Raw genomic sequence first — 25,000 nt, 5'->3', positions numbered from 1 at the left:
TCGATGGATGGATGGATTTTGTACCAAACTATTTTTCGTCAGTGACGGTGATATCTGATGGGTTTTCCCAGACCGCCACACACTCATACACTTAAAAAGTTTCAAGTGACCAGAGTAACACAAATGTTTATTTTCCAGAAACGTTGTGTCCACTATGCCTTGCAATTAATTAAAAATAATATATTACTGTGAGAAGGTAATAACCTCTGGCAATGTAGAAGAGGGAAAAAAACTGAGAGAGTGAGAGTGTGTGAGAGAGAGAGAGAGGGAGAGCAGCATTTATTATGTCTTTAATAGATTATGGCTTTCAGATAGTGAGCTTGAATATACGGTGTATATTTACAGAATGAATTAAACCGGCTCTACATCCTCATGAGGAATCAGTGGCTGTGTTTACATGTGAAAACAGTTCATTTTTTTTGTTTATTTAGAGAAGAGATCGAGGTCGTCATGGTTACCACAACCCCAAGAAGAAGAAAAAGAAGCGGCGGCGCGCGAGGCTCGTCAGGACGGCTCTGTTAGCATTTTAGCCGACTTTTTTTTTTTTTTTAATCCGTGTCTTTAACACGTTTAAAATCACGCCAGTCGCATTCAAATTTTACCCTTTGGGGACAGAGCGAGACAGAGAAATTATGTTTGTGATAAACTTTGATAAATATCACCGTTAAGGAAGCTGTAGTAATTAAAACGAAGGGAAAATATAGCCTATGCTGCATCCGTTGAAAAGCACTTCCTCGTTGTCTAATCATATATATATATATTTTTAATTAAAGTACTGCAAAAATACGCCTCAACGTGGTATTTTAATGCTGTCCAATCATTTTAAAATCATTTTAAAATACGCGACACGAAACGTGTTTATTCAGAAGACAGCGTTTAGTTGCTTCAGTTTGTCAAACGACTCAACTGCGCATGCGCGAACAAAACACATTTTGTTCGGATAATAATCCGATAACTGTATTTGAATCCCAGATTATTAGAACAACGGATTATTAGTCTGCATGTAGACGTAGCTATTGAATCCGGTTGAGCTTCGTGCTAATGAGTACACGGAACCGGATGAAAAAAAATAAATCAACACACACACACACACACACACACACACACACACACACACACACACACACACACACACACAGGAAGACAGCAGTGAAAGCTCTCGCTGTGTGTGCCGCTTGTTCAGGATGCACTATTTACATATTTAAAGTTTATTCTACAATTCTGTATATATCTGGAATATAATTTAAGGAGTCCTGATTAGCAACCGTCAAGTGTATCTTTGTTATCTTTTGTGACTTTGTTCTCTCACTCTTTTATTTATTTATTTTTTAAATATATATTTTTTTATATAGCTCAGAAGCCATTCGGTTTTCTGCCAAAAGCGCAATGTGATCAGTGTCACACTATTCAAAAGCAAAAAACAAACAAAAATAAACAGGCCTTCTTTAATCAGATGCAATTACTAATGCAGGCTTTCGCTAAACAGGCAGAGAGCGGTATGGATGTGTGTAACGGGACGCCTTGTTCCTCTTCAGTTTGTGGAAAGTGAGGCTGTAGTTCTCCCGCTCGAACAGCAGGGGGAGACGTGCTCCACACCTCCGTTCTGTACAATCGGCAGGTCTCCGGTATGTCCCTTGGGTCACATCTCACCGAGCAGAGGACATGTCAGGGTCGGGACGCTTCCGAGGTCAGAGCAGGGCATCGTCAGCGAGGCTCTCGGAGCACCACGCTCCCTTGCTACGTGACGGTTTGTGATTTCGTGCGTTGTTTTTCAGTCTGTCAGACGGCGGTTGTCGTCATGGTGACGCGTGGCTGTCGAGTTAGTAAGGGGAAGGGGGCATGCACAAACAAGGACACGAGCGAGGCAAGGCGAGGCGAGTTGAGGCTTTCTCCCAGACTCCTACCAGAGAGCAAACCCAGGAAGAGGAGGTGGAGGAGGAGGAGGAGCAGGAGGAGAGAGGTGTTCAGATCAGGAAACACACCCACCGGGATGATGTCACCCAAAACCCCTACGAGCGATAGTCCTTCTTACTGTACGGCCTGTTTCCAAGTATGTGGTCGATTTCAGTCACTACATGGGACGTCATCTTGGGTAGAACCTGAGCGAGGAACATGAGAATACTTCTAGGACACCCGAGATCTAGAACTTTTAAATGCATTTGTTTGTAAAAACGAGAAGAGAAAATAAACAACAACAAAGCAGAGCTACCGTTACTACGTTGTGTTATTTATTCCTCTTACACCACGGCAATTGGTCAACGATTGCAATTTTTTTTATCGATTAAACACTGTCATGCTTCTTTTTTTTTTTATCCATTTGTGGTTACATTTAATGCCGTGGGATGTCCGTGAAGCTAGTTAGTTCCTGTTCTCGCTTACTTTATAGCAGCTATAAAGAGTCGTTTCTTTCTCTCTTGCAGTTAATAATGATTAAAAGAAACAAAATCCAGCTTGTCATGTTACTGAGAAACCACCAAGCGCGAACTCCTCTGTCCTGAAGATGTCGGAGATAGATATCTCCTGATAGAAAACATCACCATTTCAACAACACTTAAAGAGTAACGATTCAAATATTACACAGTAATTTGTTTATCTGAAGGAACGTTTATCGAGTAGGTATTTTTATATGGAAAGGTCTGGTTGGGAATCTATCGTGGAGTATAGATGAAGTAGATACAGTCATGAATGTGTGTTTGTGTACTGACCTGAATGGCTCCCAGGTTTTCTGTTAGCTGTTCTGGGTTGGAGGTTCCTAGGAGAACCGAACTCACTCCTTCGTTCCTCAGGCACCAGGCTGAATGGCCAAAACAAACACACACACATTTTGTGAGTTATGAGATGACCGCCGTATCTTGGCGCATGGTGGTTAGCATGTTCGCCTCACGCCTCCAGGGTCGGGGGTTCGATTCCCGCCGCTGCCCTGTGTGTGCGGAGTTTGCATGTTCTCCCCGTGCTGGAGGGGTTTCCTCCGGGTACTCCGGTTTCCTCCCCCAGTCCGAAGACATACACGGTAGACTGATTGGGTGTGTCTAAAATGTCCGTTGTGTATGAATGGGTGTCTGAATGTGTCCTGCGATGTATTGGAACCCCGTCCAGGTTGTTCCCCATGCTCCCTGGAATAAGCTCCAGGTTCCCCGTGAACCTGTAGGATATGCGGTATAGAAGATGGATGGATGGATGGATGGACTTCCGTATCTTCTTGAGTACTGAGCCCTACACTTACGCCTGCTGTTCTGGGAGTGAACACTAGGGGCTGCAATAGAGCTAAAAATGCAAGACTGGGCAAAACGATATGTTTCCTAAATCCTCCAGTCTGTCTGTCTGCTCTTAGTTGCAAATCTGCCAGTTGGTTAAAGCAGAGACATGGAGATGGGACACTAGGAAATGTTCTTTCAGGAACGTCTTTACTTATATGCAGGACAGCTATTACCCACAGAGAAATGAAATGGTTCCTCGTGGGTTCTTCGAGAATATATCACGCAAATTTTGCCTTTTTTTTTTTTTAAGAAAAAAAATCGCAATTACGGATTTATATCTCACAATTCTGACTTTTTTTCTCTCGCAGTTTTGACGCGGTGCCTGAAACATGACTAACTTCAGGCAACGAGCGCACGTTAGCGTCTGGATTTCCTCGTCTCGACTAGCCGACGAGTGTTGTTCTTACTTCATGTAGCCTCTTTATAGAGAATGATTGACACTTTGTCTGTGCATTCCTTATAACTCAATAAATATCGAGTAGACGTCTAAATTGTGAGGGGGGGGAAAAAAAAATCCTTATATTGCACGATATAAAGTCAGAATTAACGGGGCTCCCAGACTAATTGGTGGATTAAAAGCCCTCACTAATATTTTCAGGATCTTATCCATTTTCGTAATATCCCGTTGTTGTTTTTTTGTTCGTTTGACGTGTGAGAACGAGGTATGTTGTGATCAGGTTTGATACGAAGTAGGACAGGATGACTGAGCGACTCTCACCCACAGCCAGCTGTGGCAGAGTGCAGCCGAGCTTCTCAGCTATATGAGACAACTCCTTCAGCTTAGCCTGCTGCTTCCTCCCATCCTCACTCATGATCTTCTCCTTCAGCCACTGGTACGACTGAAACCGAGAAATAAGCGAGATGTGTGTGAGAAACACAGACTTGTTAAAAAAAATCGTTAAAAAAAGGGAGGAAAAAAAAAAAGCTTGTGATCGAGCAGCTCCGTTTAGAACGTGAATGAGAACTAACTAACATGATATGTTATTACTAAATGAAGTAAACAAATATGATGCGTTCTTTAATTAATAAAGAATTGACAGCACTGGCTTTGGCGAACACATCAGGATCCGTGTTACAGGAGTAGTGTTTTATTCCTTACATAAGCTGCGTTCAAGCCATGTCGTAATTACGCCGTTCGCGAGATTCCTCGTAGAACTTGTAATCACAACTTGTAGACTAGGAATTTTCGGAGAGCTCCTACTTGTAATGATAATGAGTCTTTATTAATCACGTGTACATTCCAGCACAGTGGAAATCTTTTTTTCTTCGCATATCCCAGCATGCTAGGAGGTTGGGGTCAGAGCGCAGGGTCAGCCATGATATGGCGCCCCTAAGGGCCTTGCTCAAGGGCCCAACAGTGGCAGCTTGGCAGTGCTGGCGCCTGAACCCCCGACCTTCTGATCAGTAACCCAGAGCCTGGCAGCGCTGGGGCTTGAACCCCCGACTTCAGCAGTAAAACGTATTTAAGTAGTTATCTCGTAATATTTTTGTGTTACAATTCGTATAATTGACTATTATTAAAGTCTTAATAATGCGAGATTAATCCGAACCTAAACGAAAGGCATGCGCTACTGGTTCTCGTCTAGCAGTTACGGTAATTCCCACACGGCGTGAACGCAGCCTTATTTCAGTGCTCGTTTCATTTCTTTTGTGTACCTTCATCGATGCCCTAGAGGATTCTGGGATGCCATTTTCATACTTTCCGCTGATGATTCCACAGGCAAGAGGGGACCACGTCATGGCTCCTACACCTACAGAAGACAGAAGACCGGGTGAATTTCCAGCTCCAGACAGATGGAGAATAAACGGGGGGAAAGGAAAGAGGAGATGAATGATGGACACCTGCCTATCTTGTGGTAGAGCTCAGGCAGCTGCACCTCCACTTTCTCCCTCTGAAAGAGGTGATACTCGGCCTGTTCACACACCGGGGGGATCAGGTTAAACTGCCTCGCCACAGAGTACGCTTCCTGTCCCGAGAGCGAGCGAGAGAGAGAAATTACAGCAATAATAGTAGATCTTTTCTCTCTTTTAATGTGCAAATGTTCCATCCAGCTGGAGGCTGCTAATTGCTTTCCAGATATATACACGCACTCCTGCAAGTGTATCACTGATGCATCGCCTGCTGGGATCTGATGCAGGGGTGTGTGCTCGTGTAGGAGGGACGCTGTTTGATGTGACGCTAAAAAAGCCTGGCTGATCGCTGTAGCACAAATTACATGTCATTACCGCATCTGCCTCGCCAGACTGCGCCGGCCGCACCGAACGGCCCCACTGATCCCGCCATTTATTAACCCGTGGATTAATGACGCGGGCTAAATTACAGTACTCTCCTCTCAACCAGCCCCCCCTGACAGCGAGACATGCCGTAGATCTGTCATTAGCACGCACAGTATTAACGCGCATCCAGATAACAAAAGGAGTGTTGCTAAAAACACGATAACACCAGGGCCGTCTCCGTGCCCCCTCATTCCGCACATCAAATCAGGGGTTGTTTTGTTTAAACGTTCTTTCCGGAAGACGGCGCAACAAATTGTCCTCCTCCTCTCTTCCTCCCAGGCAAGTCGACGACAAACCTCTGACCGCGTAGCTGGAGATTCGAGTCGGATTTCCGAGTAAGCGCTGTACGTAAGATTTATGGATCAAATGCCAGCATGTACAGGTGAGCTTTAAGACCGGATCTGGATTCTAAAATGGTGTCTAATAGCTAGTGGTAAGCTAGGTCTAAGAGGGGTGTAAATGGAAAATGTCCAGAGTCGTAAACACGAGCTTGGAGCAAGCGAGTTTTCAACTGAATTCTAAAACGAACGGGATCGCTCAGGTTCTCTAATCCTAGATAGTGTATAGAACTGCACCGAATATACCGAGAAGCCTTGAATTTCAAATAAATAAATAAATAAATAAGTAATAAAAGTGAGTGCATGGCGGTTGACTGAAAGATGCTTACCATAATCTCCATGGCCGTCCATCGCGACGTCCCCCAGTACATAGCCATCCCCTGGTTGATCACGTGCGTCATCGCCCTCACGATCTCTACCGAGAGAAGAAGAAGAAGAAGAAAAAAACGTACGTTTGATAGAATTCCTTTTACGTTATGGCTTCACGAAACAATCCGAGGTGTCGATACTTTACCCGACGGTCCAAGCTCTTCGATGTACTTTAAGTACGAGGGTAAAAGTGCGAGAAAGATCGGCAGAAGAAAAAGCCTCAGACCACACACCGATTTTAGCTACAGAACGGCTTCTTCGCTCCCTCATCATTCCAAGCTTGCGTATGAAATAGCACTTGATCCAGCGCATACCGTTCTTTTGTATCGTATTGTTGATTTATTCTCCCCGTATCTGTTCTCGACTACATAATGTACGTATTACGACAAAGTCATAAAATCCTACTGTGCGCCACCGTGGATCTAAATCTATTTCATCGATTTAGATGCACCTGTTGCACTCGAAAGAATGAAAGGAAGCATGCCCACGGAATGAAGCGTAAGCTGAGCGAGCACACATCCGCTACACATACAGCTCACTTTAAGTACTGTTCAGAATCTTAACTGTAAAAATGCACTCAGAAATCTCTAATTAAGATGCCTTTTTTTATGCATTTTATTATTAATGAAGTATCGGTGCCACATTCCTGCATTTCGTATCCGCCTCAAATGGCCTTAATACTATATTTTCTGAGCTGTTTACCAAAAATATCGGGTCACGTCAAACTATCAGACTCACTCGAGGTCTTATCGTGCAAGAAACGTGGGCTTACGTTCAAGGTCCGGTTCGTGTGTAGCTGAGACACGCCTCTGTTTTACTCAAGCTCCGCCCCCCTGCCCCCATGCGTAACTCAGAGGTCTGGATACTGATGAGAACACTTTCAGGAATAAATCCTCACTACGTAGAGTTAACTCACTCTCAGCGAGTAAAAACGGATTCTGAGAGTCGAACCCGGACCCGAACCTGTAGCTGTCGGAGAAACGGCGCACTGCAGACTCAGTATTGCTTTAAACATATTATTCACATACATATTCATACGACTGTTAGGGTTTATGTTTTAACTTTAGGGAACCGTACTGAAAGAAGCAGGTAAAGGAGTGTGTGTGTGTGTGTGTGTGTGTGTGTGTGGGCAATGTGGAGTCCGACAGATCAGTAGGGACTGCAGGATGAGCTCTATGGGACGCTTTTATTTATTTATTTTTTATTAATTAATTTAATTTATTTATTCATTTTCATATGATTCATTTACATGTGATTCATTTTCATGTGATTCATTTTCATGCGATTCATATTCATGTGATTCATTTACATGTGATTCATTTTCATGTGATTCATTTACCTTTTCTCTTCTCTTTAATATGCATCTCATACCCCCCCTCCCACACACACACACACACACACACACACACTCATGATGTAGAGACAGCGTCTCAGCTCTTGGACTTTTAATACAGCACAAAAGCACTGCACTGCTTCCTGTCTGCGCACACCAGAAAGACATTCATAAAAACAAATTAAAGCGCACCTATTATGGTTTTGAAACGTGTCTAATTTTGTTTTGAAGGTCTCATACTATAGGTTAACATGCACCCGAGGACAAAACACACTTCAATTTGCTCATAATTTACATTGCAGTGTTATCTTTTTCCGCCCACTGTCAGAAACGAACTCTGCTCTGATTGGTCAGACGTCCCAGTCTGTTGTGATTGGTCTACCGCTTGCAGCGTGTGTCGGAAAGGACACGCCTACTAGTATATCCGAGTTTACCATATCCGTAATAATTTACCTTACCAATTTGAGCCCGAGTCCGATAGCGATACATCGGAAGATCGACCCGAACGGGACGTTTCTCAGCGGTACGTTTATATGTAGTTCGACAGTAACGTGAGTTAGCCGGTTAGCAGAGGCTAACCGCTAACAGGCTAACAGCTGTGCACTGGCTGTACACGTATACAACACAAAATCACACATTTGGAACGCTCGGTAGAAATAAATAATTAATCATACTTACAAGACGTGATCCAGAGGCCAAATAAAGTGGGTCCGGCCCCGTCTTTAACGAATAATCGTTTCGCGAATCCCACGTTGACTTCAGCTTCACAGAACCGCTGTGGTATCGTTTTAAAAATGAACTCTAACCACCGATGCTTTACATCCTCATCCTTTGGGATTTTTGCAGCGCGGAACACAACGTCTTCTAGACGCGAACCTAACTCTTTCAGGACGCGTCCTCAGCTGTAGCGTTTGAGGGCGGGTCAGCAGCCGATGAAGGCCAGAGGCGGGGTTTTTAAAAAAATTTTTATTACGGACCTACGTAGGTTAGTACACGAAGTAAAGTCTGGAATCACTAACGACTCGATTCAGCTGTTCAGAATCGATTCCTTCTTTTGGGAGTCGATGACTCCGTTCGTCGGAGGCTTTTTACATTCACAAACTGCTCGATAGCACGCTACCTGGAAGGTAATGTCTGAAGAAAGCAAAATAGGTGCGGAGAAAAGAGAAAGGCGGAGAAAGAGAAATGCTGAAGAAGGGAGGAAGTGACATGACACTTTGCTTCTTTCCTACAAACGTGGCAAAAACGCGTTATTCATCCGTTCAGATTCTATCACACTGGATAAGACCATCTGTCAGATGAGTGATTACGAGCAGGAGAAATAATAGTTGGATAAAGAAAGGAAAAAGAAAATAATAAGCAACAATTAGCTACAGAAGAGATCCTAACGAGCTTTAAAAAGCAATCTGGCTTTTTGAAATGGGATTAGTAATTGCAAAGACCTCATCTCGCTAATAACCTCTAATCACGATGAACAACGCAACGCAACGATCGGCACTTAATCAGCTTTACGCCGAGAACCTGCACAAGTCGACACTCGGAGCATATTAGAGATATTAGTCATCCTGTGTATATTCCTTCTGTATATATAGAGAAGCCCTGTGTACACACAGAACCTTTACACGAGACATTTAACAGCGATTCAATAGGATCGACGCAAACAGAAGCGTGTCAGATATCCGGACGAGATCTGCGAAATGATTCAGAGGCTCGTATGTAAACAGAGGTGGCGATAACGCCAGGAAGGACACACTGATGCTTTCTGAGGTGCCGTGTGCTGCGTGTTTTCTGAGCAACATGACAGGCGGTGCTGTGAGTCACCCTGAAATTAATAGTCATTCGCAGTATCTCACCGTCAGAGCTGTCAGGTTCAGACTGGTAGGAAGTTTTCAATGCGCACATCATAACACACCAGCTCTAATACACCCTGTCATCATGCCTGAAAGTAATACGGCCCAAAAATGTCCAGCGCGGATTAAATACGGAGCTGTAGACGCTGCGGCCGGAGGCTTTCCCTGTCGACGAGGCTAGCTGAGGTTAGCTAGCTGATTAGCTTACGACTGTGTACAGTGTTCTTAACCATGTAAAGCGAACACAGGGAGAGTATACCGGAGTGTTAGTGTTAAGGTCGGCATTTCACGAACACACTTCACACCTCAGGAACAAAACAAAGCGCTAAACAGCCACTGGTAATGAGCTAACCGGTTAGCGTGCTAGCTAAAAAGACAAGGACGGAGGTTTTGCTCTTTCACCGGCTACATATTGAGTGCGACAGACTTGTTTTAAACGTTTATTGAAGTGAGAAATGTTTATTGGGTAAATCTAGAACTAATCTAATCAGAAAAGACCCAAAGTTCACTCTTATTAGACAGTTTATTCATCACATGTTTATATTGTACTCATATTAATCGTATCGATGTGTACGAGTCAGTCTATAGGCTTACCTGCTTTACAATCCTAGGAGAGGGTAGGGGCTATTATTTCCTGTAGGGTTCTACATAGAACCTTACGTGCACTGCTATGGATATTTTAAAACACGTTTAGAAAAGAAAAAAAAAAACCCCTTTGACCGTTAACTTTTCTTAGCCTTCTAAATGGGTTCTAGCGAATAAGGAAATAATCTGTCATATTTCCCCCTAAGAGTATGAGTACATCTCAGTCAGCTCCCGAATTTGGTGACCCTGGTGCTCACTACACATTGGGACGACATGACTACGTACTCGCGTTATAAAACGACACCGCTGGCATTTATCGACAACAGGCAGGTTGTTGATATCTTTCTGACGTTATACGTCATATACGTTTGTTAGCTCAATCAGACACGTTCAGCTCTGAGAGTTTGTTTTCCTCGGCCGTTTTTTTCCCCCCCGAGCCGAGAGGCTTCAGAAAACATGACGCCATTTACAGTAACGGAACCTAGTGAGCATCGATGCGTCCTGGTTTTCGCAGTGCATTGTGGGATTTTTTTAAGGGAGCGAACGTTCAAGTGCACTGGAAAGATTCTACGATTGAAAAAGCCCATAAAATGCCCAACTCCCTTATCGGTGCTCTGACGGCTGAACTAGAGAGCTTACACCTAGGCTCTGTCTAGACTCTTCATGTAGGATTCATCAGAACCTCCATGAAAAGCTAAAATCGTCAACTATTAAATAATCCTGGTTCCCGGTGTTGCCGATTCTGTATTTGCATACTTGAACATGATTGGCTGTTTCGTGTTATGATGCAATAACACTCACATGTCGATTCTGTATTCGCATACTTGAACACGATTGGCTGTTTCGTGTTATGATGCAATAACACTCATATGTCGATTCTGTATTTGCATACTTGAACACGATTGGCTGTTTCATGTTATGATGCAATAACACTCACATGTCGATTCTGTATTTGCATACTTGAACATGATTGGCTGTTTCGTGTTATGATGCAATAACACTCACATGTCGATTCTGTATTCGCATACTTCAACACGATTGGCTGTTTCGTGTTATGATGCAATAACACTCACATGTCGATTCTGTATTTGCATACTTGAACACGATTGGCTGTTTCGTGTTATGATGCAATAACACTCATATGTCGATTCTGTATTTGCATACTTGAACACGATTGGCTGTTTCATGTTATGATGCAATAACACTCACATGCCATTAACGGTTCTAATGGGACGTTCAGCAAACTTGCTGAAAAACCGCAGCGTGGATGTTCCTTCTTTCACCAGGAAGTGCACTCTTGAATAAAAATAATTCCCCTGAAAGGATTTAACAGGAAATAATTTTGATAAAGTTTAAGGTTGAGCTTAAGGGGACACTGCAGTCAGCAGTTACATTTCGGCGAAAATACATACGTAGCTAATGCAGCCCGGAAAGGTTGAATTTCGATCGAGCTGCATCGGAGCGTGTCTTAGCCTGATTAAGATGCAGGAGCTGACTCCAGTGACTCAGCATTAGATGGGTAGATGTTAATATCGCCTCCTTTAGTGAGGACACTGTGTGATAAGGGAAGAATAAGGAGGAGAAGGAATAAGATCAGAGGACATGGTAGGAGAAGAGACCTCGAAGTTTTTTTTTTTTCTCAAACTCCCCTGTACCAGATATTGTACCATCTTTTCAAAATGATCCTGATGAATAAGACACATTCATTTGTGGAAATAACAGAGATCAAGGCTTAAAGATGCAAATGATAAGATCGTAGAAAAATGCTGTGAATGAGCTGTTACTATGGAAACGACAATGTATTACGTAGAACGGGCGGATTAATATACAGTAAACCTGTGATTTGCAGCTGCACTGCTGATATAGAAAATGAATCATCCCTCTCCCTCTCTCCTTCTGTCGAGCCACACATGATGTTACGGAGATGCCAGTGATCCGGCCCCTTTCTGCTCTCCGGACCTGCCTGACCCATCCTGATGCCCTACCTCTGGATGGAGCTCTCATCGACTGGAGGCTACAGCCTGGACATCGCTGAGTACGGTACCGCTTGAAATACCATGGAAATGGTTTTGGACCTCAATTGCTGGGACGACGGTTGCCGCGATGGCCTCGGGACTGCGATTACCACGTACGGTTTTACACTCGGGTCTCCTTTAGTGAACAGTGGACTAGTTCAACAAACAGACTTCATATAAACACCATAATGAACTTTCTTTGACGTTCACACTCTCCGTCGTTCCCCAGATGACGACGGGTTCCCTTCTGAGTCCGGTTCCTCTCGAGGTTTCTTCCTCGAATCACCTCAGGGAGTTTTTCCTCACCACCGTCTCGCTCAATAGGGATAAACTCACACGCTTAAAATCTCCATCCTGTGTTTATATGTTTCTGTAAAGCCTCTTTGAGACGACGCCCGTCGTTAAAAGCGCTACACGAATCAAATTGAATTGAATGAAGCGATCAAAAATAGCAAATTCAACATAGTTACATCATGGAAACGAGTTCTGCTTACTGGATCTTATGCGTACAGATCCAGAACCTTGGAAACATCAACAGAAGTGGACTGAAATCATTGTTTCAACTATTATTACCATACTATAGTGAGACATGATATGAAAACCGTAGTCTCACGTAGTCCCACCTGGATCCGTTTTGTTGCTCCACGCGTGTTTGGCTGATGATGTGCTACGGTGTTAAAAGGCAGCTCGGCACTTTGGAACTCATTTGCTGCGGCGTGCACACGTCGGTTTTGGTGTCGGTTTTGGTTTGGGGGAATAAAAGCATTTTATGAAAGAGCATAAAAGCAACACAAGAGCTTAAAGAGATGGGAAGAGGTGGTCCAACACCGTCAGGCATCTTTCTCGGCATGCGTTTGGCCTGTAAAGCTTGGTATCGAGAAGCTCGTCCCTTTTCAGAAGGCGAAATTTCAGCCTGAAACCTTAGATACCGGGAAAAACTATAATGCTGTGCCAAAAGAGCTGCTCTCCACTCTCCGTGCACCGCAGCAGTCTGTAAGATTGAATAGAAATGATATGGAAAGAAGGAATAAAAGGTACTCGGTAAAGTGCATAAAATGCTGCAAGCAACAAAAAAGACAGATGGAGGGTGAAGGAGTGAGACGGCGGGACTGAGTGGCATGCTGTCTACGACGGTTCATTTCGTCAAGCACTCTGAAGGCCAACGTGAGTTAGCCGTCTCTCAGAACAGATCTGGTTACAGCACCAACCCAAACTGATCTGTTACTTTCCATTCCTCCAGCTCCTCTTACATACACATATACACTCTCTCTCTCTCTCTCTCTTTCTCTCTCTCTCCTGACTTACACACTCTCTTTCACATCTTTCCAGCATCCAGCTTGTGCCACATGCACGGTTGGTGAGTTTGCTGTTCTCTGTGGCTCAGCGGTTCGAGTAATGGGGTTATAAAGCAGTGGAGCACTTTGTGAGAACCAGCATGAGAGTGTGAGTGAAAGGTCGAGCCGTTACGTTTAAGTGCCTGGACCCCGGGGACTGCACTCCACCGTCAGGCCACGTTACCATGACACCACCATCCGAGCGCTTAGAAATCAGACTGATGTGGACCTCGTTCGACCCTTTCAAATAGGTTCTTCGGTAGAAAAACAACAACTGTATAGAGTTCAGCTAAAATCCAGCTAACTCGTTGTCCTCACCCTCCATCGGAGTGTTGCTGTCAGGACGGTTGGCGAAGACTACGTCCACGTATTCCAGCTGCATCCTCTGTAGGGAGCCTTTGAGACCTGGAAAGAAAAGTCGACTGAGTGAATCAGCGGAAATGCTATCGTTGCTAATACGGAGTATTAATACAGGGTTAGAGGCAGTTAGCCTTTTCAAGTGCTGTCTTGGAGTTTGTTCAGAGGAGGAACCCAGGAACTTCTTCAAGAAGTTTATTCATGTAGAGCCTCATGAACTAAACTACTGGTGTATTTCCTCCTTGGGAACCTTTTAGGAAACCTACGAATTTCTTCAGGAACCTAGGACCTTTTCAGAAACTCATGAACTTGTTCAGGAATCCAGGAGCATTTTTAGAATTCTAGACTCTTTGATATATTTCCACCAGAGCAGCCTTTTCAGAAACTCAGGAACCAGAACTTTTGGTCTGCTCCACTAAAGTAACCTTTTTAGGAATCCAGGAACTTGCCGAAGACCACATTTTATTTATTTATTTATTTATTTATTTATTTGGAAATTAAAGAACTTTTTTTTTCAGTAACTGAGGAATGTTATTTATAAACTCAGAAACTTCTGGTGTATTTCCAACAAAGAAACCTAGTCAGAAATGTTTCAGGAACCCAGGAACCTTTTTTTTTTTGTGTTAGAAACTCAGACACCTTTGACATGTTTCCATGAAAGGAATTTTTTCAGGACCCCAAATAAACTCGTTCAAGAACCAAGGAATGGTTTTCAGATACTTTTGGTGTGTTCTACCAAAGGAATCTTTTCAGGAACTATGGAACTTTCGGTTTTGGAAAATTCAGTGTTTCCTCCAAAGGAACCATTTCGGGGTTAGGAACTTATTTAAGGAAGCAGGAATATTTTATTAGAAACTTCTGGTGTGTGTCCCTCAAAGGAAATGTTTCAGAAATGTATGAACTTGTTCGGGAACACAGGAACTATTTTTTTTTAAAGGAACTCAGTCATTTTTGGTGTGTTTCTACCAAAGTAAAATTTTCACAGATAGAGTTATGTGATCGGTCGGATACACACACACACACACACACACACACACACACACGGGATACAGATAGATGTGGGTTCGGAGCCGTGATGTCTGGTGGAAAGGCAAGATTACAGCAAAATGGTTAGATGGAACTTTAATTTCCTTGAGGTTAATCCAAGAACAGAGGGCTTCCATTTGAGAAAAAGGTTTCCCTCCTTTAAAAATCTGTTACCGTCACGTGCCCTTGGAGGAATTTTCAAACTGCAGCTAACTTTTCAAACTTAGTTTAAGCTTTGCTAATTAGTCAAACACAAACTACACCAAATGGCCGATCAACGCTCTCCTCCAGGAACTGTGGTAGTGGTTACAGAACCGTTCGGTTCTTCAGAAACGTCTGTGTTTGGTGTAATGTTGTGTTGGGGAATACAATATGTAAATATGTAAACATAGTGAACTAACTCTTGGGAAAAGAGTGAGAATGTTATAAGAGGAAGCAGGACTCGTTAGCAGCGCTCTAACTGGCCCCTGGAGTTTGGGAATGATGCGCAACATTAGCACGTTGCCCGGGTGAATGGTTTTATGAGCTTTTCCCAAGGAAGCAGCAGTTCTCAGTGTGTAAGATGCTTTAAACCCGCAGCCGTGTGTGTCGGAAGCTAATTTCTGACAGTGTGCTGCTGCTGGAACTCCCTGTAGCCCGTGTCCGTTCGTCTCGACTACTGACCCATCAGCAGCGGTATATACCTGAAGAGTAGAACTGTAATAGACCTCTCTCTCTCTCTCTCTCTCTCTCTCTCTCTCTCTCTCATCAAATACTTTCTCAACCGATTGTTTTCTTTCTCTTTCTTTGGTTATATTACAGTATTCATAATCACTACACTATAGTATGGCACATATATGGTTATTACGGTTCAACAATGATCGTATTACATCATCGTGAATGAGCTCTTTGCACAAACACTTCCGCACTCTATTTAACACTGCTCCGGCGTTAACGGCTCGTTCGCTACAATCACAAGAGCGCGACCTGACAGTCCGTGCAAAGCCCGGCACTTGCAAAGAAAATACGTACGAATAGTAACGGACACCCAAGCTAATCTTAGCCCATACATCACTGCAAAGGGGCTTGTGCTCTTGCTAACAGGGTGTCTTCAGTTGGAACTGGGTAACACCCGTGACGTTGGTTTCTAGACGCTGTAGATAAAATCATTAGGTGTGAGTTTCTTATATAACCCACGGCAATTTCCTCCGGGTATTCCGGGTTCCTCCCCCAGTCCAAAGACGTGCACGGTAGGCTGATCGGCGTGTCCAAAGTGTCCGTAGTGTATGAACGGGGGTGTGAGTGTGTATGTGAGTGTGCCCTGCGATGGATTGGGACCCTGTCCAAACCTATACTGTAGGTTTCACCTCTATAGTAAACGCCGAGACTCGGTAAATTTAATACAGACAAATTTAATACCTGCCCTTCGGTTGTATAAATGTACTCAAACTCTGTTCGTGAAGTGATTTCCAGGCTGCATATATCACACCCGGGGGCTAAACAAATCGATGAGAGTACACAACTTAACGGAAGGAATACGCAAAACGGATAAGACGTGCTCGTGTTTTGCTCATGTTCTTTCTTTCTTTCTTTGCGAGAAATGATAACGTGCAGATCGGTGAGTGTGTGCGCTGATTATTCATCCGATTCAAACACATTAGCCTATTTGTATGCATCGCACGGTTACGTGGCAGCGAGTCGCTGTTCCTGCACACGCACAATTCAGTGTGTTTGAGATGGAGTGTGTGCATGCTTGTGTGGAGTGGATAGTCTATCCGTGTGTGTGTGTGTGTGTGTGTGTGTGTTCTGAGGTCTGAGGAGACCAACGTTTGAACTTTGCTCATGGGTGCGAACGTAACGAGGCTCGTTTGGCACGCACCAGATGGACAGAAAAGGACGGGGAGAGAGAGAGAGAGCGAGAGAGAGACAGCGAGAGCGAGAGCGAGAGCGAGAACACAACACTTAGAACTCCAAACCACAGAACAGAAGTGCTGGCCGGTGCTGAGAACACACACACTCATTATTTATCGTCTCCCTCTGTGGCTGATGTGCTGTGTGATAGTTAGAGCTGCTCTGAGACCAACACTCAGTCCCTACACACACACACACACACACACACACACACACTGAACTGTGCTTGACTGTCCACAGCATCTCTGCTCTCTTATACACACAGGATTGTGGGTAACGGCTATCATTTTGTTTGTGCGTTTGTGTGTGTGTGTGTGTGTGTGTGTGTATTGAGAGACAAATATCATACGTTACCTTCTATTATATGCTTTCTGGAAAGGCCTCTCTCAGTCTCGGCTCTGTGAACACACACACACACACACACACACACACACACACACACACAATCAGCTTGAAGCAAATTCATTCAGCTTCAACATCTGCGCCCTATGTCCTGTTTCTTTGTACCCCTGTCTGTCTGTCTGTCTGTCTGTCTGTCTGTCTGCATTTATGGACCTGTTTACTGCAGGTACGTCTGTCTGCCCTCTGAGAATTCCTCTCTCCCTCCTCCAGGCTGAAACTCATTCATTCCTTTCCTATAACTAAATCCCTGCACAATGCCTGCATATCAACACACACACACACACACACACACACACACACACACACACACACACACACACACACACACACACACATTCTACAGGAAATAGAAAATTCCTTTCTGCTTAAACCTTATCATCGCTCCCAGCTGAGACATTCCCTGAGGACTGCATCATCACCAGTGTGTGTGTGTGTGTGTGTGTGTGTGTGTGTGTGTGTGTGTGTGTGTTTTTGGTGAAGTTAAAGGTGAAGTTAGGGTGAACCCCAGGGTTAGGTGTAGCACAGCTTAGCTACAGGAAGCATTACAGCAATGGAACGTCCTCACGAAGACGCAGACGTGTGCGATGGTGTCACTCTTAAGAATGTAGGTTCTTTCATGGTTCCTTTCAGCACCATACATACTTCAAAGAACCTTCTCCTTGTCAAGAACCATTTTTAACTGCATAAGGTTCTCGAGTTGATTCAATGGTTCTATGGAGATTAAAGAAGTTCTTTATGGTTCATTATAGGTTCTTCAGGGCGGTGTATTGATTCTTTCATACACCAGTAAATAAACGGTTCTTTGTGCAACTTAAAAGCGTTCTCCTATGGTGTCAGGCTCAAAAGTCGTTTTTGGTTCTAATCGGAACCTTTATTTTTACTTCATTTTTGTTTGTAAGGAGGACGGTCGGTGCGTTTACGTCGTAGTTTGCGTTCACGTAAGAACATTTTTAGTGTCGACTTGGAATCCATGGAACGTGAGAACAGATTTGAGCGAACCTTTCTAAATGAAGCCCCGTTTGTAGACCTCCTTGTTTATAGAACTTGTTTAGGTTCTACATACATGGCAGTAAAACATATACAGTCGCATATAGCCCCGTTTGGAGTATTTCACTATAAATGGCCAGAGTTACTGTACAGTATGCTCTAGAGTCTATGAGAGGCTGTGTAATATTCATTCTGCATTGAGTGAGTCATCGCTGAGGAGCTGCAGAGATCCGAAGGTCTGCATCATTACTGTGATTTCAACCCCAAACCAGAATCAAGTCTAATGAATCAAGATCACGGCGAATATGAGGACGTAAAATCAGAGCTCCCGTCTCACCGAAAACCGTCCGGTTTTATTCCATGAACGTTAATTATACGTCCACCCGATAGAACACGTTAAGTAGGTCTGAGGTGCTCGGACCCCTAACTATACTAACTTTCCACGATTGTAATAAAATAAAAGAAAATCACAGATCTTCAAGGATCTCAAAAGTATCACGGGTTCACAGTATCGCAGAATTAAAAACACTCAAGCCTGTGGAGAAAATTGAGGTAAAATATTTATTCGGAAACTTCTGCACGTAGCGTATCCAATTTAATCTGTCCAAAACAAACAGTAACAGCTCTACTCCTTGTCACTGACGACGTTTACACGGACAGCGCTGATCTAATTATTGAGCTTATTCTGAATGAGACGATATTCTGATTAAGGTGTTTACATGAGTGGCTTTTAGAATACTCCTTCCATGTTCCCGTGTTACGTGTTATAGAACGTAGATGGATTAACGGCGCACGTCGTTACGTCACCGCGCCACGCCGTCCGACGTCGCTCCAGAATTTCACGTATCGGCATACAGTCGGTCTTCGTTATGGGACCGTGTACGGTTTTGGGTGTTTTTATTTTTAATTTTACGAAAGCTTCAGGTGCGGTTAATTATTTGTCGTGCCGTACGTGCAAATAGACGACCGCTTGAAGCGGTGGGCCGCGTCCCAAACCGCGTACGTACCGTCTATATAGTAGCTGAGATATGTGTATTTCACCTACTGTATAGCAGGCAAGGACGCGGTTTGGGACGCAGCCGCGCTCTCTTGTTTGCAGTCAAACGGTCGAGCGCTGCCGTGTGTGTACGTGTCCTGTCTCACAATGCGGTGGAAACTCTCACACGACGTTAATAGTGTGATTAAAGTGTGTACGTGTCTGTAACGCACGTCGATAACGCGACTAAAACAGGAACACTCCACACGCCTTAATTCCATCTGTGTTTACCTCGAGTGTGACTTTAATCGGATTAAGGTCGTCGATAATTTCTGTTTACGTTCTAGTTTCTTAATCAGAGTATCGTGTTCATATCGGATTATCGTCGTCCAGGTAAACGTACCGAGTGACTCCTGCCGACACGCAAAACATACACCAAACTCTTCTCTTTGTTTTCTCCATCCATGAAGACCTCGGCCTCTGCATCATCTCCAAACAATAACAACAATACCCCCCAAGCCTAACTCTCACAGCCGTAGTGTTGACACTTCTCAGTGATGGGACGAGCTTCTCTCTCAGCTCGCTATCTCATTTCTGACTTCTGGAGACCACGAGCTTGACTCCAGGCTGCTTCTTGGCCAAACTCTTTTTTATTTATGAACTGCAATGAAATAAAACAAAACGTACAACACAGTTCTGGACCTTTCGGTAATGCCGAACGCTTTGTGATTTCTCATTCGCTTCGTTCGTTGATGTTGCGTCAACACTCGGCATGAACTTCGTATGAACGCTTCGTACATTTTCGACCTAAACATGGCTGCAGTGATTGGTCGGAAGCGTGCTCGTTAGAATATTAGGCCACGCCCGAACAGTTCTCAGCTAGTTGTTTTTTTGATGTGGATTTTAATCAAAATTCGAGCTTTTTTTTTCTTTACTCGGATTTTGCTGAGTGTTTAATATTTATTTCCTTTATTTCCTGAGAACTCAAGCACTTAATATAGCATTTCCTTGCCGAGAGTTTTTCCGGAATATGCAAACGAGTGTAACATTTCTACACTATTGCGCATTATTAAACACTTTCAGTGCCCTGAGGCAAGCGTGACTGAGTTTCCACACGAAGTCGCTGTGGAAGCGCCTGGCAGCTGAACGCTTAAATGTAAACGTACCCCCGAGGCAGCTGTCTCACTGTTATGACTGTTCCCAATTAGACCCTAAAGACAATATAATTACGGAATTAATTACAGGCTAATGTCATTAGAAAATAATAATTAAGACGGAGTTTAACCCTACATTCTCACATAATTCCTGGCTCACGCTAGAGCATAAATGGGACGACCTCGAGGTTTATTTTCCCGTGCGTTAAATCCGATCTCAATAGGTCTAATCTCCTCGATCGTGACCGCGGCGTTCCCGATGTCTAAAAGTAAACATTAACCACGATAAACTGGTGTGAAAACGCTATTTTGACCGCGAGCCCGAAAGTCGGCCATGTTGGCTTGAATCGGAATCTTTCGTTTTTCTTCATGAGAAATCCGTACGTGATTCAGGAGCGTAATCCGCGTAAATCTTGTAACGTGAGCGGTGTGATAACTGTAGAATGATACGTCTGGGATCTGTGACATTTTCAGCATGTGTGATGTCTGTGTAAACGTTCCAGTGTGGTCCAGGACGGGATCAGCGGTAGAGGATGGAGGTAGAACAGACCTGTTTCACTTCAGTCTTTAACAGGTTTGAGATTTACAGGAAGTGAGGTCATTGTGGGGTTCACTTACTTTCCTCCCCAGTAGAGCTTAGTCGTGATCACTAGACTGGATCTCCTGGAGGTAAAAAAAAGAAAAAGAAAAAGAGAGAGACAGAGACGTTTCAGCATGAGAGTTGACTGAAATGAGAGTTTCTGTAATGGATTCAGGATGCTAAATATTGTAGCATGGTGGTGCTATCGCGCTGCAGATTCAAAATCTCCAGTGTCCCCGGTCCGATCCTGAGCCTGTGTTACTGTCCACGTATCATTTCCTGTGTCCCTTCAACGGGGTGTTCCAGGGACTGGCCCCGGATCATCGTCCGCCACCCCGACCAGGATAAATCTCTCCCTGAATGCGTGCGAGTTTAGCAGCAGATGCTGTCGTAAAACGAATGAAACACTCTCTAACACACTGTTTAATGAAAACAATCAACGTTGTTCTTTATTTAACGAACCGATCTGCGATCATCTCCGAATCGCCGTGCTATAAAATCAATAAAACACTCTGCGTCGTGCTGGTATAGGAAAATGATCAACAATGTTGTGGTGCGATGATGGGATAGGGTGTTCCTGTTACCACCCCCTGAGACGGGAAATTATTGTCCTATAATGTCCAGAAGTGTTTTATTCCTCTTATCTCACCACAACAGTTTCCTAACTATTGCAATTGTCCATGGCTTGAAGAATGAATCATCATAATTGTTTTTTTTTTTATTATCTGTTTATAGCTACATCGATGAAGCAAGTTATTTCCTGTATTTACTTACATTCTAGCAGCTAGAAACAGCTTGTGACTTGGGAGGAAAGCGGAGAACCCAGAGCAAACCCATAGAGACACAAGGAGGACGCAACGAACTCGACAGTAACCCAAGCTCAGGATCGAACCCCGGAGCTGTGAGACGACGACGCCAGCCGCTGGAACGACCTCCCGTCCCATCACGCAGCACACACACGTAATAGCCGTGTGTTAACGAGGAATGTACGACCTCCTACGCCGAAGTGTTAGCATTAATGCTTGCCGAATAAACGATCCTCTGACGAGAATCTGTAAGCGTCGTTAAAAAAGGCGAACGTGTCGCCGTGGCACGAGGAGAGATTCAGTTGGATGGGTTTTTCCACTCGGTGATCCGTGTCGAACTGTTTCGTGGAGTGACAGTAAACTCGGATTTACAGCACACACACACACACACACACACACACACGCATGCACACAAACTCGTGAAAGTGCAAAGAAATTGAGAGTGCTGTTTTGAAGTCCATGCAATAATGATTACACGGCATTAAAATCCGCAGCACGGACACATTCCTATTAGACACACGCGCACGCACACACACACACACACACACACACACACACACACACACACCTCAGGAGAACTGCAGATATGACACTCTTGTTTTCTAACATATAAAAACACACGTAGAAAGCCTCACACACTTACATCACTGAGGAACATGTGTTATGTTTCACACTGAGTGCTTGATATGAAGCACATGGACTCACAGGCATGTACACACACACACACACACACACACACACACACACACACACACACACACACACACACACACACACTCTTTGCACTCTAACAGATGGCGTCTGTGGAGTAATCGATTGTGTGTGACTCAGTGACAGTGTCTCAGCGAGGTTCCTCCGGGTGTAAAAGTACAACCAGCTGTAGAGTCTTAACACCAAGAACACACTTCTTATTCCAGAGAGAGGAAGAGGAGCGGAGAGAGGACACTGAGATGAAGTGAGGAAGAAAGTCACATTAGGAGGAGAAATGAAGAAAGGAGAGAGTAAATCTGAGATAAAGGGGTTTTTTTTTGCACATGTACATTTTGTTGCTGAGTAAAACTAGCTAGCGTGAACGACTAGCATGAATGCTGAGTAAAACTAGCTAGCGTGAACAACTAGCATGAATGCTGAGTAAAACTAGCTAGCGTGAACGACTAGCATGAATGCTGAGTAAAACTAGCTAGCGTGAACGACTAGCATGAATGCTGAGTAAAACTAGCTAGCGTGAACGACTAGCATGAATGCTGAGTAAAACTAGCTAGCGTGAACAACTAGCATGAATGCTGAGTAAAACTAGCTAGCGTGAACGACTAGCATGAATGCTGAATAAAAGTAGCTAGCGTGAACGACTAGCATGAATGCTGAGTAAAAGTAGCTAGCGTGAACAACTAGCATGAATGCTGAGTAAAAGTAGCTAGCGTGAACAACTAGCATGAATGCTGAGTAAAAGTAGCTAGCGTGAACGACTAGCATGAATGCTGAGTAAAACTAGCTAGCGTTAACAACTAGCATGAATGCCGAGTAAAACTAGCTAGCGTGAAGGACTAGCATGAATGCTGAGTAAAACTAGCTAGCGTGAACGACTAGCATGAATGCTGAGTAAAACTAGCTAGCGTTAACAACTAGCATGAATGCTGAGTAAAACTAGCTAGCGTGAACGACTAGCATGAATGCTGAGTAAAACTAGCTGGTGAATGCTGAGTAAAACTAGCTAGCGTGAACGACTAGCATGAATGCTGAGTAAAACTAGCTAGCATGAATGACTAGCATGAATGCTGAGTAAAACTAGCTAGCGTTAACAACTAGCATGAATGCTGAGTAAAACTAGCTAGTGTGAATGACTAGCATGAATGCTGAGTAAAACTAGCTAGCGTGAACAACTAGCATGAATGCTGAGTAAAACTAGCTAGCGTGAACAACTAGCATGAATGCTGAGTAAAAGTAGTTGGTGAATGCTGAGTAAAACTAGCTGGTGTGAATGACTAGCATGAATGCTGAGTAAAACTAGCTAGTGTGAACGACTAGCATGAATGCTGAGTAAAACTAGCTAGTGTGAATGACTAGCATGAATGCTGAGTAAAACTAGCTAGCGTGAACGACTAGCATCAATGCTGAGTAAAAGTAGTTGGTGAATGCTGAGTAAAACTAGCTAGTGTGAACGACTAGCATGAATGCTGAGTAAAAGTAGTCGGTGAATGCGGAGTAAAACTAGCTAGCGTGAACGACTAGCATGAATGCTGAGTAAAACTAGCTAGCGTGAACGACTAGCATGAATGCTGAGTAAAACTAGCTAGCGTTAACAACTAGCATGAATGCTGAGTAAAACTAGCCAACACTTAACACACTACCTAGTCTGTAAGGGATGTGATGTGCCTGTCGATGTCCATAGGTAAGTATACAAGTTGTGCATTCTTGGTATAAAGTAGTGTGTGTGTGTGTCTGTGTGTGTCTGTGTGTGTGTGTGTGTGTGTGTGTGACATCTGGTATTAAAAAAGGGGGTGAAAAGGGAGTAGAGGAAAGAGTCCATGAGAAAAATACAACACAGAGAGGGAGCGAGAGATAAAGCGAGAGAGAAAGTTAATATCGCTAATAAACATCAATCCAGCAGTTTCATCCTCGGCGGAAAGATTAAGAAGACGGATAGCGCCCAGTCTCATATAAAATCCACCAAAAACCCCCCAAAAAACCAATCCTGAGTTCTTCAGGGAATTGGATCCCTGCAGGTGCTTTACTGCTTTACTGCAGATGTACAAGCACAAGGCCGCGTTTTACACTCAGCAAATCAACGCACTTATGAAGCATTTAGAATGAACGATATTTTGTCTGGAAAATGTTCGATCACGATTTTTGTCTGGAGCCGGGGATGAGGAAGAGACCGAGATCGACGCCGCTGTCATGTGTGTGAAGTCACGCACAAACGCATGCAATGTCTATGTGCATGTTTAATCAATCAGAGCTATTTGACTCATATTACTGCGTCTTCAAACTTTTTGCTGAGAGTTTATTAGACGGGAAAGGGATTTTTAAAAGCGCAGGATGGAGCTGGAATGATTCAATACAGTAAGCAGGTACAGCTACAGCGATAAAGAGTTCATTTATTATTCACATTGTTTTATCTCGCTGAGCAAGCACAACTCAAGTGTCAGATTTTTGAAAGAATTTTTAAAAAAATCCCATAATGATTTTTTTAATAAGTGAAAACGTCACTTTGACGAAGACAGTTTATGTGACGTACTGCAGGCCAGTGGTAACTCAGTGGTTAAGACGTCGGACTACTGATCATGGTTAAGAGGTTGGACTACTGATCGTGGTTAAGACGTTGGACTGCTGATCGGAAGGTTGGACTACTGATCTGAAGGTTGGACTACTGATCGTGGTTAAGACGTCGGACTGCTGATCGGAAGGTTGGACTACTGATCGGAAAGTTGGACTACTGATCGTGGTTAAGACGTCGGACTACTGAT

The 25,000-nt window shown here is 43.8% G+C and overlaps 1 protein-coding gene across 2 annotated transcripts in view; it reads right to left on the bottom strand.

The window, feature by feature from the left end:
• Positions 1–1,431: 1,431 nt before the first annotated feature.
• Positions 1,432–25,000, bottom strand: part of kcnab1a (potassium voltage-gated channel subfamily A regulatory beta subunit 1a) — a 100,388-nt gene continuing 76,819 nt past the window's right edge. For both annotated transcript variants that reach the window (XM_047153431.2, XM_053678184.1), the window contains exons 6-14: positions 20,769–20,813; positions 16,986–17,029; positions 13,677–13,763; positions 6,202–6,287; positions 5,104–5,224; positions 4,914–5,008; positions 3,976–4,096; positions 2,706–2,794; positions 1,432–2,099 (exon numbers count right to left, since the gene is read on the bottom strand). In XM_047153431.2, coding sequence (XP_047009387.2) covers positions 2,010–2,099; positions 2,706–2,794; positions 3,976–4,096; positions 4,914–5,008; positions 5,104–5,224; positions 6,202–6,287; positions 13,677–13,763; positions 16,986–17,029; positions 20,769–20,813 — 778 coding nt within the window. In that variant the 3' untranslated portion in view covers positions 1,432–2,009. The remainder of the gene's footprint in view (positions 2,100–2,705; positions 2,795–3,975; positions 4,097–4,913; positions 5,009–5,103; positions 5,225–6,201; positions 6,288–13,676; positions 13,764–16,985; positions 17,030–20,768; positions 20,814–25,000) is intronic.

This window comes from Ictalurus punctatus, chromosome 4 (genome assembly GCF_001660625.3).
Source record: "Ictalurus punctatus breed USDA103 chromosome 4, Coco_2.0, whole genome shotgun sequence".
Lineage (NCBI taxonomy): Eukaryota > Metazoa > Chordata > Actinopteri > Siluriformes > Ictaluridae > Ictalurus > Ictalurus punctatus.
Note: the sequence above shows the minus strand (reverse complement) of the source record. Positions and strands in the feature narration are given on the sequence as shown.